This window comes from Urocampus carinirostris, chromosome 13 (genome assembly GCF_059441175.1).
Source record: "Urocampus carinirostris isolate Australia breed hairy pipefish chromosome 13, RoL_Ucar_1.0, whole genome shotgun sequence".
Classification (NCBI taxonomy): Eukaryota; Metazoa; Chordata; class Actinopteri; order Syngnathiformes; family Syngnathidae; genus Urocampus; species Urocampus carinirostris.
The window spans coordinates 18,681,164-18,701,483 of NC_142361.1; the positions used below are offsets into that span (position 1 = coordinate 18,681,164).

Consider the following 20,320-nt stretch of genomic DNA (forward strand, 5'->3'; position numbering starts at 1 on the left):
AGCCTTTATTTTTAAAACGTACTATACCTCCTCACTACCTGGAATCAAACAAATTATTTTTATTATTTAATGTATATATTAACAATATTTTTAATGTTTCAAAACTATTCAAATTAGTAATATTTGCAGACGACACTAACATTTTCAATTCAAATGATAATTTTATTGATTTAGTAACCTGTATTAATTGTGAAATAATTAACCTAAAAGTGTGGATGGATATAAATAAGTTATCTTTAAATTTAAACAAAACCAAAGTAATATTCTTTGATAATCGCAAGGCAAATCAAGATTTAGAAGTAAAAATGGATTGTGCTGGAATCGACACTGTATCAGAAATATAAATTTTTAGGGATCATAATAGACAATAAATTAAGCTGGAAAACACATATATGACACATACAAACTAAGGTATCTAAAAGCATTTCAATAATTAATAAAGCCAAATTCCTTTTAAACTATAATGCATTGTATTTACTATATTGTTCTTTAGTTCTGCCATACTTAACATATTGTGCAGAGGTCTGGGGCAATAATTACAAAAGTTCACTACAGCCCCTTTTTATCCTCCAAAAACATGCAATCCGAACCATACTGATATTTTATTCATACAGTTGAGTAAATTGATTGAGTTAGTAAATTTTTTCACTTCTCAACTGCTATTTAACGGCCAAAAATTATTCACTCGGAAAGAGGGAAGTTATAACTTAAGGGGCTGTAGTAAATTCAAAATCCTAATGGTGAGAACCACCAGGAAAGGTATGTGTGTGTCTGTGTGTGGAGTCAAATTTTGGAAAAAATTACAAGACGAGATCAAATAATGTCCAAATATTCAGATTTTCAAATTCAAATACAAAAAACACATTACTGGCAGAATACAGAGATGAAAAAATGGGGTTTGAGTTTGAAATATTGTGTAGCAAATGGATGGTTTAGAACTATATTTAACCTTGTTGTTATTGTTACTTTTATCATATCATAACTGTTATTATTGCTATTGTTGTCATTATCATTGGTGTCACAATGATATTTATTGACTAGTAGCATTATCACATTAATAAATGGGTACTACGATGATTAGTACATAACATGTGTGACTATTGTTATTATTATAATTATTGATATCCGACAGATTTAATATGTATATCTGTGAGATTTTGTTATATTTAGACAAAAAGAGGAGTAAAATGTAATGAATAAAGAAGTAATGAAGGGGTAGTAAAGATAAGCCTATTACTTTTGTTGTTGAGTCATTATTTTTGTCCTGTTTTTATTTTCTAATGTTCGAAATAAAGTTTTCATTCAGTTATTTATTCATTCATTTAATCAAATGAACACTTGGAAGAAGAAAAAGACATCTACATCACTGAGATTTACAGTTTAAAATTGATCACATTAGTAATCATCAAGACTAACTGAAAAGGATAGGGATTTTCTCTTTGAACTATATCGTTCAGCTCTAGTCAGGGCTCACTTTTTTTGTATTGCATAATAAAAAGCTAAAAGACAAAACAGGAGGCCCATTATCATGACCGAGGAGTGACAAGTTTAGTTATCATTGCAAGAAGAGATGTAAGGACACGACAATGAAAACACAAAAACCTTGTGAACCAAATACTGCTGGATGTGTAACCCATGTTTCAAAGCAAGTTAGAATTTTAAAAAAAGCATCAAAAACATCATGGACATCATTGCAAGAACCAAAAGCATATCTTTCATTGCTCGATGCGGGCAGAACACGCAGCCCAGCATAGACGACAAACTGGACCTCTGATTAGGGTGTCAATCCACAGCAAGAAATTGCTTGAAATTGGAAAACCAAATCAATTATTTTCTTTGGTTTGACTCCACCCAGTGGCGGTGTGATTTTTAATGGACGAGATACCCGAATTAAACGAGTTTTGGCCAGGTTCTTTTAGTTCCCGGGAAAGTTTCTCGTTTTCTTTGACAATTAAAAATCTCGGTGATCCGAGTGGAGAGCTTTCCCATATAAGAATCCATCAGGGATTGGAGTTATAATAGAGCTTCACATCAAAGGCCTAATAGGAATTGGATTATTTCTTTGATCTTGACTGTGGACTCATACTGAGAAACAATCGATCCCCATTTATTTGTCCTTCCCTAAATTGGAAAACAAAGGAATTGTGTATCCTTTGCTTATCTGATGAACCCTTTTGTCATTCATTTTAGTTTTCATTGAAATGTGAAGTATTGCAGCACGGCGGAGCAGTAGTTAACGCGTGTGTGGCATAGTTCTGAAGTCGTGAGATCAAACCTGCCCATGTGGAGTTTGCATGTTGTCCCCATGCTTGCGTGGGTTTCCTCCGGGCACTCTGGTTTCCTCCCACATTCCAAAAACATGCATGTCAGGTTAATTGGCCGGGCCAAATTGTCCATAGGTGTGAATGAGCGAGTGAGTTGTCTCTGTGTACCCTGCGACTGGCTGGCAACCAGTTCAGGGTGTCCCCTGCCTACTGCCCGGAGATAGCTGGTATGGGCTCCAGGACCCCCGCGACCCTACTGAGGATAATCGGTGCAGATAATGGATGGATAATGGATGAAATCTGAAGTGTATTATTGTGTGACTTTTTAAATTCTGACACAAAAACAAATTTAGGTTGATTCTAAAATCTATCGGTGCTCATAAAAATACATTTTGTGACTAATGATAGGTTTATCAATTGAAATTGGAGTAGAGTAGAAATAAAAGAGGTTTTATAAACAAAGATTAACCAAACCTAGAATTTCGCATTTTACACCCTAACCCAAATAAGAATGTTCTTTTACTATAGTTTATGCTAAATGGTGTCTATTTTCTTGTCCATTGTTCATTAAATTGCTGGCTGTTGTTCCAACTAATTTTGACTCTGTTGCCTCTATTAATTTTTTCCTTCGTCAAACTTAGAACTTCCTTCCCTCCGTCTAACAACATAGGTGCCACAGACGGATGGATAGCATAGGTGCTACAGACGGATGGATGGATGGATGGATGGATGGATGGATGGATGGATGGATGGATGGATGGATGGATGGATGGATGGATGGATGGATGGATGGATGGATGGATAGACAGACAAATGGTTGCCTATAGAAGAATGTCCGGTTTCATCCGGCCTAGTTGTCAACACTTGGTTTATTGAACCAAAGTAGAGACACACAGCTGCGTTTTTCCACTTAGCGTGTCTTTGATAAGGCTGAAAATAACCCGTTGTGTTGTGGAGGGCATGAGGCATGCGACACATGTCGCCACACCTCCCCGAGGAAAGCCGCTCCCTCTCGATTCGTGTTTGTGTGGTGTGGCCCAGCATATCCAGCGAGCCTGACGGTTCCGGTTGACGGACCTTAGTGCTGGGGAGAAAGGAGGCACTGCAGCATGATGCTAAATTAAGACATATCGCATCCACGTGCCACAGTTGCTGTTTGAATGCCACCTGCTCGTTGGCTGGCTCGTGCATGTCCTCGCTTTGATACTTCCGCTAATGAGCAAGCCTGAGAGGCCGGGAATGAGGGCGACAGGTCTAAAAATCAGTAACATGCAGTCAGAGGAGTCAGGTGATGCTTTGACTCACCTGTTGTCATGGAAATATAAAATTAGGAAAACGGTATTTTCATGACCATACGGCGAACATAAAAGTCTCAAATTGTGCAGTGCGCCCTATTGTGCAGTGCGCCCCGTGTGTCGGGCATAGCTGAGGACACGATGAGACTGCCGTTTAAACTGCAGAACTTAATGCTCAATTCCGATGTTTTGGGCCAAATCCGTTTTTGTGAAATCTTTTACATTACCAACTTCGCGACTTCTATGCGTCTCCATATCCAATGCAATGAATTCCTGCTTGCACATCAAAATGCACTATCTGAAGAAGAACTCAGGAGCCTAGCAGTCTTGCTTATCTAGCTATTTGAAAGTTATTGTGCTACTGGTGGCTGAACAGAGTTGTCCCCCCAAATATTAATTTAATCCAAAACCTCAATTTTCGTCCATTGAATGCTCTCCGTGTCCTCGTCTGCATTTTTGTGTTGATATCTACGCTGCGTGGAAGAAAATTAAAATCGAGCAGATGAATGGAAGGTTCGCAATTGGAGGAAACTGAAAAACCAACTGCGACAAGTTGTTCCGTGTGTTTTATTTTGTAATACATATTTCAATAAACCGTAACCAAACTCAATTTTGCTACCACTCTATTTTGAATTACGCACACTTGTATGTTTGCCTTTGTAGACCGAACTACGGAGACTGCACTCTTTCACATGGTGCACCCTATGGTTGGAAAATACGATATATTAAATACTTATATATTTATTCAGTTTTAAATTTATTTTGGGACTTTCTTTTTCAAAATTGATGAATTTTTACATTATATTATGAATATTATCAGCGTGTCCAAATGCAGAGCGAGGCACTCAATTCCCTTGCCTCAACACGTATGGGCGTAGTGAGACCACTGATTCTGATTTGGCGGATAACTAAGCCCCAAACAATAAAATTAGTGATCGCAATAGCAGGCTAACAGTAAGTCAAGACATTCAGGGATTTTTTTTTACATGGACTTTTTTTCAAAATGGAGGATTAGCTATCTATTGAAGCTTTTATTTAAAAGGAGCAGTGCATATATTTTATTTATAAGTGAGGATAAGACAGTAAAACTTTTTTTATGCTTTACACATTCATTACCAAAAATAGACAGTGGCATTAACTATTCTAGTCCTGGCCTGCTGTTGCGTATTGGCCACAATTTAATGGTAGGATTCAAATAACTTGTCCATTTGTGGATTCTTACAACACTATGCATAGTGACATGCAGTCAGGGGAGACAGGTCAGGCTTTGCCTCATCTATCATCATGGAAATATAAAACTAAAACTATATTAGATACCGGTAGTTATATTTAGCAGCACGGCGGATGAGGGGTTAGCGTGTTCACAGCACAGTTTGAGGTCAAGGGATCAAACCTTCCTGTGTGGAGTTTGCATGTTCGCCCCGTGCTTGCAAGGGTTTCCTCCGGGCAATCCGGTTTCCTCCCTCATTCGAAAAACATGCATTTCAATCAAATTGGCCAATTGGAATCGTCCCTAGGTGTAAATGAGCGACTGAATTGTCTGTCTCTGTGTGCCCTGCAACTGACTGGCAACCAGTTCAGGGTGTCCCCTGCCCACTGCCCGAGGACAGCTGAGATGGGCTCCAGCAACCCCGCGACCGGATGGATAGTTATATTTATTCAGTGTTAAATTTTTTCTCATTTTAGTTTTAGGGATTTTATTTTCCAAAATTGTTAAAATGTCACATTATGTTATGAATATTTTTACTTTAGTCAGTACGTTCTATATTGTCTGCAGATGCAGACTAAGGTAAGCAATTCTCTTGCCTCATGGCACAGGGTTTTAGTGAAACCAAACATTTTGATTTGGTGCACTCCTAACCCCAAACAATAGAATTAGTGAGCTTTTTAGCAAGCAGACAGCAAGTCAAGACATCCAGTATTTTTTTCTTGTTGAACAGACTTTTTCATAATTAAGGATTACCTATCTATTTATGATTTTATTCAAAAGGAGCAATGTATTGACATCATTAATAAGTTAAGGTTTGGATAATAAAACGTTTTTTTTCTATGCTACAGTTTATAATTTGCGTTCTTGCTCTTCAAATCGAATGATAAAGTAGATGTAGGTTAAGTTGTTTTGTTTTTCTTTTGTGCCAGGCATTTCTTCATAACTGTTTAGCTTGTTTTTTACACTTTATAATTTCCTTTTTTTCTAAATGAAAAGCTACTCCTTGAAAATTGTGACCTGCTGTAGACAGGAGACACATTTATTTTCATGTATGCATGGATCAGGTAATGTCAGTTTTACAGCTTTCTAGATATAGTATATACAATCTCCTAGCAAAAAGTATGGAATCCCCAGTCTTGGGGAAGCCCTCACTCACACATTTCATTCTGTAGAAAAAACTCAGATGAAAAACATGAAACAATCGTAAACTCATGTTTTTGTTTTTGTTTTTTTTTCCTTTTCCTTAACCCTAATCTCTTTTACTGGATAACTCCTCAAACCTTTTTCCTTTTGTATTTTTATTGTCTCCTGCGTAATGATACATTTTGACCACACGATGGTGCTACAGGGCAGATTCTAAAAGCTTGATGAGGAACGAAAGGGCAAAATTTTGTATTTAATAATAATAATAATAATAATAATTTCCTTGTATTGTCATTCTGTGTAACAATGTACACAGAACGAAATGTCGATTGCACCTGAAGTTATTTTCTGCTCACAAAGAGATTTTTTTATTACCGTCCCTCTATTAATGTTATTTCACATGGCGTTTCACGATGTGCTATAAAAATCGTAGCTATGATTATATTCATGTTGTTTTTCTTCTTTGTGCATTTACATTTTACGTCTGACCAATGTTATAGTTTTTTATTTAGCTTGATAAGGTCAAATACTGTCAAGAAATGTATGTCTGTATGTATTTATGTATTTAGATTCATGCAAGTGGCCCATCATATAGAAAACAAATTTTTGTTTTTCTGTAAAACCAGCGCCAACAGCACATTATTTTCTGATATTAAAAAAGTCATTGATCTATTCCTATAGGATTACATTTGACCTAATAATGTTTAAAGAAAATGTGGCTAGTGTGACACAATCTTAAGGGAAAATGTTTTATTCATTTATGACCGTTTCAAAGTATCCTTGAATCCAATGCTCATCCTCCTGCACCTGATGCTGTGCCAACAACATGTAATTGAATTTATAAAAATTTAAAGCGCTTGAAAGGAGCAAAATGGATAGACGATGTGCCATTTGCCATGATCATCTATGTGAAACTGGAGTTTTGATTGTTTCACTATTGGGGTTTTGGCCCACACCTAAAAGTCCCTACCCTAGTCTATGAGTGATTCCAAGAGCCAAAAAGAAATCTGCAGGTTCAAAGGCTTTACCCTCTGGGGTACAATCTGCAAACTCACTGGGAGTGTTTGGATCTATGCTTAAGACACTAAAATATTCTATAGCTTATGGGTGATCTCATCTCATTAGCTGCACCGCTTATCCTCAGTAGGGTCGCGGGGTGCTGGAGCCCATCCCAGCAATCAGCAATCCTGAACTGGTTGCCAGCGAATCGCGGGGCACACGGGGACAGACAACTCACTCGCTCAGTCACACCTAGGGACAATTTGGACCAGCCTATTCACCTGAATTTGGAATGTGGGAGGAAACCGGAGTGCCCGGAGGAAACCCACGCAAGCACGGGAGAACATACAAACTCCGCAAAGGAAGTCTGGAGCTGGATTTGAACCCACGACAGGTTCCCATGACATGAACTGTGCCCCACAAGCGCTAACCGCTGTGCCGCCGTGCTGCCTTATGGGTGATGTTGATCTCATTACCCTGTCTTTTTGTCCTAGAGGGAGAAGGGCTACCCTGGGTGTTGCATGCTGCATGCATTCTGGAACCATCGTATTGGCACTTGGACCTGATGTATGCCACCATCTAGGACCTGCTACATCGATCAGGATTTTAGGGCAGGAAGCTGTCAATTGGTCGTTCTGTTATTACCCAGATTTCATGTTGATGATGTCCGTGTACTGTCTGTTGATTCCCTTGCAACAACCATCGCAGCCTGGTTATCCTGAAAGGGGCCCCTTTTAAAGGTTTTTTCATTTTCCCTATGCTGAGGCTTTTGAGTTTTCCTTACCCTTATGTAGGTTTCAGAGTAGGGGTTGTTGTAATGGTGGTCTTTAAAACCCTTTGAGACTTTTTGTGAGCAAGGGCAACACAAATATAGGACTTTACTTTACCTAATTGAGCATCTATGGGTTGCATATAGCAAGTAGAAACATGACCACTTGGAGGACAAAAGGTAAACATGGAAATCCTCATTTATTGTTAATGAAGCCATGACATCTCCATCTTCTTCTTTATCTTCCAGGAGGTTCCTCTGCTTTTAGCTTAAATGTAATCTTCCAAGAGAAAGACTTAAAAGGCTTGTTGCTGGTCTCCATCGTGATTGATGAAGCTCTGAGGCCTGCTTATTTAATCTTTGGCCATTAAGCGATATACACTGCTGCTCCCCTCCAATGTCCACTGTGATTCACAAGGGATCAATAGTGGCACCGGAGACGCTTTTATAAGAGGTTATTGCGCTGTTGTCATAGCAACATTGTGTGTGTGTACACATATGGGTGACTGGTAGGTAGGTCGGCAGGGAAATCCAGAAAACATGCTTGCATTCTTCACAGAGTGGTAAATTGTTACTAATTATTTACCACCACAACCATCATTCTCAATCAATGCCCTCCATCAATCTCGATTCTTCAATCCAAATAATTATTGATAAGTCTTTAAAATCTCTTCTAGATATTTTAAACTAATACACACCGCACCTTCTAAATTTTCTTCATTATATAGTATGTTATATATTTATTAATTTGATGTATTTTTAAAGGGACAATGTGTATTATTTAGAGCCTCTTAGTGGTTACAAAAACCTTCATTCATTTAAAAAGAAAATATAGTTTTTATTAATAAACAAACATGTATGAACTCTCATACAATTAAGCATTGTTCTAAATGCTTACAGGTGAAGAAATTGTATTTATTTTACATACATGAGGGTCACCTAATGGAGCTGGCATGATTTTGCTGCTCAGGGTACTTGCAGATAACAAATATCTTCTTCTTTCCTTTGTTCTTTTTTCCCCTCTCACCTGTCCTCTTGTTTTGCTTGTTTTCCTTTTTTTCTCTTTTTTTCATTTCTCATTTCTTTTTTTGTTTATTTTTCCTCTCTTCTTTTTTTATTTCCCTTTCTACCATTTATTTTTCCTTTTCTTTTTCCCTTTTGTTTTTTAATCATGTTCCCCTTTCTCTTTGTCTTTTTTCCCCCTTTTCTTCTTCTTTATTTTCTATTTTATTCTTATTTATTTTCTTTATTGCTTTTTATTATTTTACTCTTTCTTCCCTCCATTCTTTTCACTTTTATATTTTCTTTCTTTTTATTGCATTATGTCTTATGTATTTTCTTTTTTTCTTTGTAGCTTTTTTATAGATTTTTTATTTTTATGTTTATTTTTTTCTCTTCTTGGGTTTTTTTAAATAAGAAAAATGCTGTGGTGAGTCTGCGTAGTTTGTATTTTTCCTTGTGCTTTTTAGCACTTATTTTTATGTTGAAAGACACAAAAAAGCAACATCTAGTGGTAAAATATTACACAGTGTCCCTTAAAGATGTCCTAATTACGATTAAAAATTATGAGCAACAAAGATTGTCAAAAAATATACATGAATAAACATTGTTTTTCCTATTATTGATGGAAGAAAAAATTGGGCAAATGTTAAAAGAAAAAATATATTTAAAAAAAATTGAAAAATATTCAGGGTTAACTGGTTGGGGCGGTATTACTGTATATAAAAAAATACAGATGAGAATATCCACTGAGCAAAATAATTCAGAAAATCATGAATAACTTTAAAAAAACGAATATATACTACTCAAAACAGAACTTTAATATGATTGCACAATAATGTTCTTAAAGGGACACCGTGTAATAATTGACCAGTAGACGTGTATTGTGTAGTGCAACCAAAAACAAGTGCTACAAAGCACAAAGAAGGATGCAAACTATGGAAAATCAAAGTGACAAAATTGAACCATTTTTTTGCCAAGCCTTACACAGTTTTTTGTTTTGTTTTTTGGGTGTACCCGTGGCAGCAAAATGATGGACAGTAATCTCGGCTCCCTTTAGATGAGCCTCATACTACATAAAATAAATACACATTTCTCAACCTACGAGTATATTAAAAATTGCGCGTTTTTATGATTTTTTTGTGTATATTTGCTTGTTATTTAAACCACTATTGTTTTTTTAATGAATTAAGTTGGGTTTGTACCACCAGGAGGCAGCATTTAATATGAAATGAAATGAAATGAAATAATACAATATATCCCTTTAAAGGACAACCCCAAAATATAAAAATGAATAAATATTATAACTTAAATGTGTTCTTTTAGCTTCACAAAAAAAATCAGTTTTTGATCATCTTGAAAGTCTGTGTGGTCACACGAAGTGGTTCTTAACTTAAATAGACGATCTTTGCTTTTGCGGCGGGTTGTCCAGTCATTCGATCACACGCACGCGCAACCAACTAGGGAACGCGCGAACGAGAGCCTCGCTAGCACGAGCAGCATCGCGCACGCGCTGAGGCCGTCACTCACATTCGCTTGTTTGCGTGTTGCTAAAAATCGACCAAAAGTTTCCCATTGGATTCTTCGTCGTTTTTGTGTTCTTTTGCCAATTTTGGACTTTTTAGCCACTTTAAGCAGTTTGAGGACATGTAAAGGATATAGAGAACGACCTGGTCGTCGATGACACGGGACAAAAAAGGTAAAGACGAGATTTTTTTCCCAGGGTTGGAATTGTGGGTGCCGTTTATTTGTTGGAGCGGAGTCGGGAGAAGCCTCTTTATGTTTACAACCAAGCTATTCGTCATGGGTTTTAATTTCGGTCCCTCTGATCATTATTTTGCATTTTTAGTCTACGATGGCTTGCTGTGTTTTAGCCTGTGTTTTGAGGATTTTATTGTGACAAAAAGAGCCGTCCAGTAGCGGAACACACATAAGTGGTTTTCCTGGGTGTTGCTTCCAGGTAATAGACTCATCCCGTCAGTTGCCGATGTGGGGGGAAGTTACTTTCAATTCATCTTTTGTCTTATTTCTCTCCAAGGAGGTTGTTCACTTTTTACACTTTTCTTTCCTGCTAACCCAACAAAAATCAATATCAAGCGACTGAATGTTTGTGAAACGTCAACAAACAAAAACTTTTTAGGGGGGGAGGATTTAAGGTTGCGAATCGTTTAGTAGCCGCATTCCTCAGCTAGCTAACCTGGAGCTCATTTCGGCTTCTTCCATATAAATAGTTGTGTTTATTTAAATCACGAATTAATAACGTTTTCTATCATTTTTCCTTGAGCTTATAATACTGTAATTTTATACACCATGTACACAATATTTGTAAGTTTGTAAAAGTCAGATGATTTGTTTTAATCATTTCTTAAAGCACTATATATATACATATATATACAACCTCATATATATATATATCTATATATATCTATATATATATATATATATATATATATATATATATATATATATATGAGTGTGTATATATATGTATGAGTGTGTATATATATGTATGAGTGTGTATATATATGTATGTATATGAGTGTGTATGTATGTATGTATATGAGTGTGTATGTATGTATATATGCTTTGAAACACCCATTTGTAATTGTATTTTCAAGGTTTGCTGTTATACCAAATCAAAAGTTTTGTGATTATATTAATATTTGTATTAAACAAGAGTTTAAATACTGCAGATTATCCCGCTTAATCACTCAATTTGATGGGCATAATGTTGGATTGTCCTGTCTGTTATTAAAAAAAACAGAACTTTATTTCAGATAGATGTACATTTTTGACGATCCAGTAACTGGTTTGTAAGGATATGAAGTCCCTAATATTGTATTTTAAACACAAGAGTCTCAAAAGGGACAGCAAGGCGGCGCAGTGGTTAACGTGTGTGCGGCACAGTTGTTCGGTCATGAGATCGAACCTCCTGTGTGGAATTTGCATGTTCTTCCTGTGCTTGCGTGGGTTTCCTTTGGGAACTCCGGTTTCCTCCCACATTTCAAAAACATGCATGTTAGGTTAATTGGCCAGTTCAAATTGTCCCTAGGTGTTAATGAGCGAGTGAATTATCTGTCCCTTTGTGCCCTGCAACTGGCTGGCAACCAGTTCAGGGTGTCCCCTGCCCACTGCCCGAAGATAGCTGGGATGGGCTCCAGCACGCCTGTGACCCTACTGAGGATAAGCGGTGCAGATGATGGATGGATGTAGTCTCGTAAGACTTAACATACCCAAAGGTGGCAGATCATGACTTCCCTTGTACCTTAACAATAGCATCAGCATCACAATGGATTTATTAAAACATTGCCTGGACACACTTATTGTTGTTTGTGGTTGTGTTGTATTATTAACAGCAGTGTGCCTACACAAAGGTGAGATGGTATTTAATTTGGGCAGTTATTAATTCATCAATCCAGTTTGATTTATAATCAGGAAAGTCTTGTTGGTGATCACTTTAATAAATATTTCAGGCCCGCAAATCTTTTTAACATCTTTGCAAATATATATTTGTGTCTTCCGAATACAACATTGGGAACTTGACAGTCACATTTAGTCTTTTAAATGATTTGATAGTATATGACATGAAATATACAGGCCTTTGATTATATTAAATATCGTAATTTTTTTTCAATTGTTTTTTACAGATGCATAAATGGGTATTTTGTGTTTTATTTTGCATTTCATATTGTGCCATGGTCTGTTACACAATATCATGGAATAAAGTATTTTGGCATTTGGATATTGGTGTATCCAATCTGCTCTGGCCCATAAAATTGAACACCATCAAACATTGTTTTCAGGGACTCTGTCTGCTTTCCTACAGAACAATTGTAGTTGTAGCAATGTGTCAAACAGATGCACATTCCATGTGGGACACATACACACTAGTATTTATATCACACTAACAAAGGAAAGAATCTGTCTGTGCTCGTGTGTGGGTTGTGTTCCCTAAATGGTAATCTGATTTTGTTTTGCTCTGCGTGCAAAAGTTAAGAAAATCTATTTTTATTACTGTTTGAAAAATGATGTGCATTGCAATAGATAAGGTTATCAATGTAAATCCAAATTGTAAAATGATCATACTTAAAGTGTAAGATATGATACAAATAAAGATGCAAAAAAGTTCCTCTTGCATTGTGTATGAAGTCTGGTCAAATTTGATTACAACTTGGCTTTATGGATAAAAGTTTACAGCATCAAATAAGAAAGCTATAAATTGACAGTCCCACGTAAAACAATCTATTTAATTTTGTTTGTATGCTTTCCAATTTTGTCCTTCAAAAATTCTTCTTTTCTTTCATTTGGAGGAACACGTGTAAATGAAGCTAAGTCATTGTTTACAAATGACACTTCTTTTTTTCCAGAGCGTCATGGTTGTAGCTGTCACTGTATACCTTCAGTGTGCTTCTTTTCCTTCTCTGTTCTGTGCTTCTTCATCTGATGTAGCTATTCTGCCTCTTTTTCTTTTCTTGGCTGCTTTTCCTTGGAGCGCCTCCAATGCGGCAGGATCGCATTACTCTCCAGTCTGGAGGCGCTACGGCAAGGTGGCGCAGCAGCAGGAGGAGGAGGAATGAGATCAGGTTTCACATCTCCAGTACTCTCCTATGTCTGCTTTCCTCCCCCTTCCACACGATTTCCTCCCCCCTACCAAAGGAACCTGGAGACAGAGTGGCTGAGCTGGGAAGGAAAACATGCAATGCCTCCTCCTCCTTCTCCTGCAAATCTCTCAAATGGTGCATCGGGTCATGGTGGTGTTCTGTAGCACATAATGAGCTCCTTCATAGTCTTTCTTCAGCAGGTTTGATTAAGTATTTCTCAAATTAGGGTCGGAAGGTGTTTCACAATATCCTCATAAGTAATTTGCCATTGATTTCAAACATAGTCTACATTTTATATTTGCCAATAGAAGTTCCAAACAAGCATACAAGATTGAAGTCATTTGACACTTGTTTCCAAACCGTAAGAGAAGGTGATGGGGTTTTGTGTGTTGCGGCCTATGAATCCAAACATTGTCACTGTGTTTGTGGTGCGACCATGATGTTACTGCACTGTTACTGTTTGTTGTAGTTAAGACTGTGCCTGATTGCAAAAAGTAATGTCATTACACCAATCCTGGCAGTTTTCCCCCCAAAAAATTCTGAATCTGTATGTTGGTAAACTGAACAATATGCATTCATCCACTTTATTAGCCATTTACCATTTACTTGTCTAGCATCGGTTTACCGCGACTTCAGCCAGGTCTCTGCGATGATTAAAATACAAGGGTCACAAATTTAGCGGTTTCCCACGGGTTGTAGCTCCAGGTTATGGTAAATGGTCTGCATTTATATAGCGCTTTTCAAGTCAATGAAGACCTCCCAAAGCGCTTTACAATGTTCTTCACACTTACCCATTCACACTCACACACCAATAGCGGCCATGCAGCCATGCAAGGCGCCAGCCTGCTTATTGATGGCATTAGGGATTCAGGGTCTTGCCCAAGGACACTTCGACATATAACACGGAGTAGCCGGGAATCTCTTGATCCCAAGACGAGTGCTCTACCTCCTGAGCTAATGCCGCTATCTGTTTCATGGGTAATTAATCCGGCATTGGTGATAAACAGGCTTGGCAGGGGTTGCTTAAAAGAATTGTTAGCCTAGCTGTAACAGTTGGCCCGACCTGCAGCCTCGCTACTGCTTCCTATCCTGACGCCAAATCAGTCACCCACTGGTGATCACTATTTCGTTGCGCTCTTCTGACTTTCATCAGAATCCGGTTTAATTGAGGGATTCATTTTTAATATAATGGGCCGCTAAAATCTAGCCGTTACCAATTTGGTTTTTTCCAAGAGGTTGACTCTTGCGCCCACCCACCCCGGCTGTTTGACTCACAGCATAAACCTGCATATCACAGTTGCGCATGCAGTCACGTCCACTCAACACACCCGCATACAACCTGCAACCTGTTATAGCTGTGTGCTCTCTGTCTGAAGAAAATGAAAGATTCGTTGAAATTAATGACAATAAAGACAATTCAATTCAAAATCAGCAAAGCAGTGAACCAGCGATAACCGAAATGTAAGCAGCGAGGAGTCTTTGTAACATTATTTTGTATGGGAAAAAATAATTCTGTACTTGACCAGATCACTATTGGAACACCGATGGTGAACGGATTATGGTCAAGTACAGAGGTATCGCTGTATATTTAATTGAAAAATCTATATGTGGAAATAAATTATTTTTTCTTTAACCATTGCAGCCAATTCAAAATATTCTCTCTCTTATTCACTTATAATACACAGGCTATTTTACACACATTTTTCAATCCATAAGGTAATAGGTTCTAAATAATTAGTTAAAACAAACCAAAAGACTCTGTATTTTTTCGGTATTCGTAAAAAAACAAATGTCTGTACGCCTTAATATTTTGAAAAAGTGGCAGCACCTCTACCATTGTTTCCAACTCTATATAGCAGTCAACATGGCACATGTTTTTTGAGAGAATTTTGTTTCGCTTTAACAACATGTTGACATTATCATTTCAGTAATTTTTATTACATTCATTTACAAATGCTGGAACAAACTGCTGCGTGTTTGTCTCTTATCTGCTAAAAAAATAGTTGATGAGGGAGTGTTTTTTGGCTTTCCTAAATTAAAGCCACATTTAAAAAGATATTTGGCCAAGCGTTGAGTAGAATTGGCCTGGAGAGGAATGGGTGCCACCAGGCTGTACTTGCCCAAGACGCACCAGAGGAATGGTGCCCCTAATTGTACAATTATGATCACTAGAATTGGTAATGCGTAAATTCTCCGAAATTATTTTAGGATATTTGTCAAAAAAGCTTCTTAAATTCATCCATCTATTATCTGGACTGCCTATCCTCAGGAGGGTTGCAAGGGTGCTGGAGCCCATACCAGCTATCTTCAGGCAGTGGGCAGGGGGAACACCCTGAACTGTTTGCCAGCCAGTTGCAGGTTACGCAGAGACAACTAACCCGCTCATTCACACCTAGGGACAATTTACACCGGCCAATTAACCTGAAATGCAGTTTTTTTGGAATGTGGGAGGAAACCGGAGTGCCCGGAGGAAACCCCCACAGGCACAGGGAGAACATGCAACACGGGGTGGCTGCGATAGCTGGACTTGAACCGCTGCACCGTGGCGCTGCCTTGCCGCCCGTTCCTTGTATCAAATTTCTGAAAGTTTATGTATTTTTCCAATGCTTCTTTTTTTTTTACCTTTACCTTGCATTTACATCATTGCCCTGTTTCTTCAGCTTCACCTTGATGTTGCTGACTTTTTTTTTTAATTCGCGGCTGCTTTACTTTTTTTTTCACCTTCACATTGCATTCTAGATGGGAGATGCCAAAGATTAGTATCAGATTCACTGTTTTCAATAATAATCAAAATCAGAAGACAATAGTATTTAAAACCTTCTGGGGTTTTGTGATCCTCCTTAAATAAACCATAGGTTTGTAATTTTATGTATGTTTAAATATATATATATATATATATATATATATATATATATATCTCATCTCATCAGCTGCACCGCTTATCCTCAGTAGGGTCGCGGGGGTGCTGGAGCCCATCCCAGCAATCATCGGGCAGTGGGCAGGGGACACCCTTAACTGGTTGCCAGCCAATCGCAGGGCACACAGGGACAGACAACTCACTCGCTCATTCACACCTAGGGACAATTTGGATCGGCCAATTCACCTGAAATGCATGTTTTTGGAATGTGGGAGGAAACTGGAGTGCCCGGAGGAAACCCACGCAAGCACGGGGAGAACATACAAACTCCGCACAGGAAGTCTGGAGCTGGATTTGAACCCACACAGGAGGTTCCCATGACATGAACTGTGCCGCACACGCGCTAACCACTGCGCTGCCGTGCTGCCCATATATATATATATATATATATATATATATATATATTTATTTTAGATTCTGTATTTTTTTAATTGTGCCCATTATTTGGGCATGCAGCAGGTTTACGGATAGTTCTTGGAAGTTAGCAAGTCTGTATTTTTAGCCCAATTGAGGCTTTGCAACATTTATATATAGAACATTATTTGTATTTTTATATTTTGTCAGATACATGTTTTTTGACAGTGTGGGAGTAATTAAAAGTGAGATTTACTAGTGAAAATCCGCCCTCCCACCATTTATTTCTGGTTTGTTACTCGAATTGAACGCGAGGTGAAGATGTTCCATGTTACTGTTTAAAGTGGAAGCAGTGTCCATTTTTGGCTTTTAATGTTATTGAGCAAGGCTTTAAAGACTGGCAGGGAGTGAATAATTCAGACGTCATTGTCGCACTGACAGCATGTTGACCTTGTTGTTGCGGACATGTGACCGTAGTCATTAGCAATAGTGTATTTCCCCTAATGCATTTATTAATTGTTTTCATTGGGACCAAGAAGAAACTATTGCCAATCTGACCTGTATGATGTCCATTGGGTGTAGATTAGTGTTCAAGACATTTTTTCTGTTGGGAAAGAGCACTGATTAGCTCACATTTTAAGGGGTAAACATACTTAGTGGCTCACAAATCACGTCATAGAACAAATCGATTAGAATATCGATTCGTTCTCTTATTCTGTTAGTGGCCAAAGGTTTTAATAAACTATTTTAATCGATTTTTTCGATTATTTTTTTCCAGCCATGGTTGGATCTGGTTTTTTTTTGCAACAGGTGCCAACTTTGCACTTCTCATTTGGTCAGAAAATGAAAACAAAAAAAAGAATAGTGTGAATAATTCATCTTAAACTTGCTAGTGTTGCGGAGCAATGGACTTAACGGATGGTACATCCCTAAATATTATTGATATAGTGGCTGAAGCCTGGGGCTCCAATTCTTGGTCGTAGTCTACACTATCCTAGACAGCTAGCCAGCAGCAGCAGTCTTCTTTTACGGGTCATTCTAACTATGCTATTGTCAATGCAAATTAGTTTTTGTCAGGAGCAGACAAGCATTTTCCACATGAGACGTTTGTGAGTAGTTACCCTCTTTCAGTTAATGTTGCGGACTAAAAATAGCATTTATAAGGTGAAGTCACCCCATGACTGTACCACACATAGGTTGATGCTGGAAAAAAAGAGTTTGGGTTTAAATTTTGATTTAAATTAAAGTACTGTTTTAAATCATATTGCCCAAATCAACTCACATACTTCTTTGACACGGTTTTGTGAACTCAAATCCCCCCATAAAAGACAACTTCACTTTCATGAACAAGGATGCTCTAAAATAATAAATGTAGTATCCTATCCTTTGACTGTTTTAACAGATAGGAAGAAATGAAAAAAATAATGCAAAGGCTTTATTATGCAAACATAACCTGTTCCTCCTGTTTCCTCCCTAGGTTTTTCGCATTTACTGTGTCTTGAGCAGATGAATCATTCTACATGCAAATTGTGCTGAGTAAATATGCATTCTAGGGTTAAGTCAGTCAGCAGACATTGTTCTGCAGCCAATTGCTGTTAAATCATTTCAGTGTCCTGCATTTTTGAATCAAAAAGACTACAGAAGAAACTGTGCCATGACTTGGGACTTAATTTTGCAGCATTTTACATCTTTGCCTGCAAAGTACGTGCATACATGCGTGTTTAACTCCTGACTGGCATACCTCAGCCTGCTTTGCTTGTTTATGAGGTGATGACTGGTTTCTCTGCTTTCTCCTGGTGCACACCTTCTGCCAGAGTCACATTTAGCTTTTTAATGCATTGAGAAGATCCAGGCTGAAAGAAAATTGAGATGTTTTACTAACAACAATCCATGTAAAATGGTTCCTTAACAATATAAAACATCTGGACCCAGTTGATGGGGAATTATCATTGTGGTGGAACATAATAAAGTAAGAATTGTTACATAATATAAAGTGCATCAAAATTGTGTCGTTCCTGATGATGACAATAAATATTCAGAATCATTATATTCACAACTATAACCATTAACGTGTCAAGTTTGGCAATGAAATTATCTAAGATCATGTGTTTTCACTTCTCATTATAAAATTCAGTTGTGCGTTGCTAACACATACATCATAGAGACATTTTTAAATTTAAAAACTTTTTAAGGAACGTTTAAAGTATGCACCCCACTTTTCAAAACAGGCTTGCTTTTCCTTGTTGTTGAATCTGCAGTGGAATATTTATTTTAAATAAAAACAAAACGGTGTACGCTACTTAACCTCTCCCTTCTCTTTTTTTCAATGTGAATGTGAGAATAATTTGATTTTTTTTTTTTTTCATTTGAAGAAATACGGTTGCTTCATTTTGAGTTTTGTTGTTTTTGTCCTGACAGCTTGCTTTGAGGTCACCCGCTTTGCCGATGGAGCCCTGCAGCATCATGCTTCATACAAGGATACAGCTCTCAGGTATTGATTGAACCTTGCATGCACACACAAACATGGGCATGCTCTGTACCTTTTTAAAATGTTGATCTCTCTTTCATGAAATTACTCCCTGATCCTGAGCAATGGGCTGGCCTATCAGCAGATCTCCTGCTTCTTTAGTTGCGATTTGACTTTTTGCCCCTTGTTTCTTTTATGTATAACAACACAGCACAAACACCTCTATGGATAATTGATAAAGAATATAGAACAATAAACCTTACAAAATCCCTCCCCCCCTCTCACTATAGTAGGTTGCATATGTGTGCATTTGCGTTTGTGTTGGTGTTGCAATTCAAAATGTGCAAAGGTTAAGATGACTGATCATGTTTTTTTTTAAATGTTCTGTGGGTCATTATTATTACTATTGCTGCCACTCAAGTCAATATGCTGCACTTTTTTTACTGACTACTTCCTGACTACTTTTTAGTTGTTAGTTGTTCTTTAGTTCCCCAATAGTGGACTGTTTCTTATTTTTGGGGGGGGAATTGGAAGTTGCGAAACAGAAACTTTGGACAAAGACAAAAGATTGTGGTGGAAATCGTGAGAGCAACAAATTAATGTCTCCTATTATGCAGGGAAATTCACCAGAGAGACCAATTATTGTATGATATTACAGATGCTATGTTCTGCGGTACATGTTTTTTAGTTGTTAAGAAAATTCCAATTGGCTTAAGTGTTCTTTCATTTCATGTTCAAATCAAGCTGGTGAAACTGTGTTCACGTTCTGACTCAAAACGTACATTGAGACCTACAGAGGCAGCCTGTCTGCTCTCCAAATCACTCCCATATGTAGTAGACTCGTATGCACATGCACAAACACACACATACACACAAGTGTGGACGATTTCAATATAAAAGTATGTCTGTTCCTTTCAAAGGATCATTTGTGAAAACATAGAACAGAAACATTAATGTGAAACATGGAGATTGAACTGTATGCAAAGTAGTTATTAACTAAGTCTACATCCTTGCAACATTCTGTTTAAGATCTAAATTTGTGTTTCTGGATTTATCCAAAGTAAACCATTTACATGACTGGACAAAAGTTATCCTCTTTGACCCGTGTTTGGGAAAAACACAATTGAAGGGGAAACATCTTTACGCATACATTGTTTCCATTTTTAACTTTTTGAGATGAAATAAAAGACAACGTTTATATTACGAATAAATAAGTTTATTAAAGGAGTCCTTTGCAGTTTATCAGAAGCCCAAAATGTTAGGTTAAGTGTACATTTGACTTTTACCATGAGACTTATTTCA

At 37.5% G+C, this 20,320-nt stretch overlaps 1 protein-coding gene across 2 annotated transcripts in view; it reads left to right on the plus strand.

Moving 5' to 3' along the window:
• Positions 1 to 10,139: 10,139 nt before the first annotated feature.
• bmpr1aa (bone morphogenetic protein receptor type 1Aa) overlaps positions 10,140 to 20,320 on the plus strand; it is a 30,782-nt gene continuing 20,601 nt past the window's right edge. The window contains exons 1-2 of one of the 2 annotated variants that reach the window (XM_088350630.1): positions 10,140 to 10,378; positions 18,970 to 19,042. In XM_088350630.1, the coding sequence (XP_088206756.1) occupies positions 10,360 to 10,378; positions 18,970 to 19,042 (92 nt within the window). In that variant the 5' untranslated portion in view covers positions 10,140 to 10,359. The remainder of the gene's footprint in view (positions 10,379 to 18,969; positions 19,043 to 20,320) is intronic. The other variant, XM_088350629.1, reaches the window with a different exon arrangement.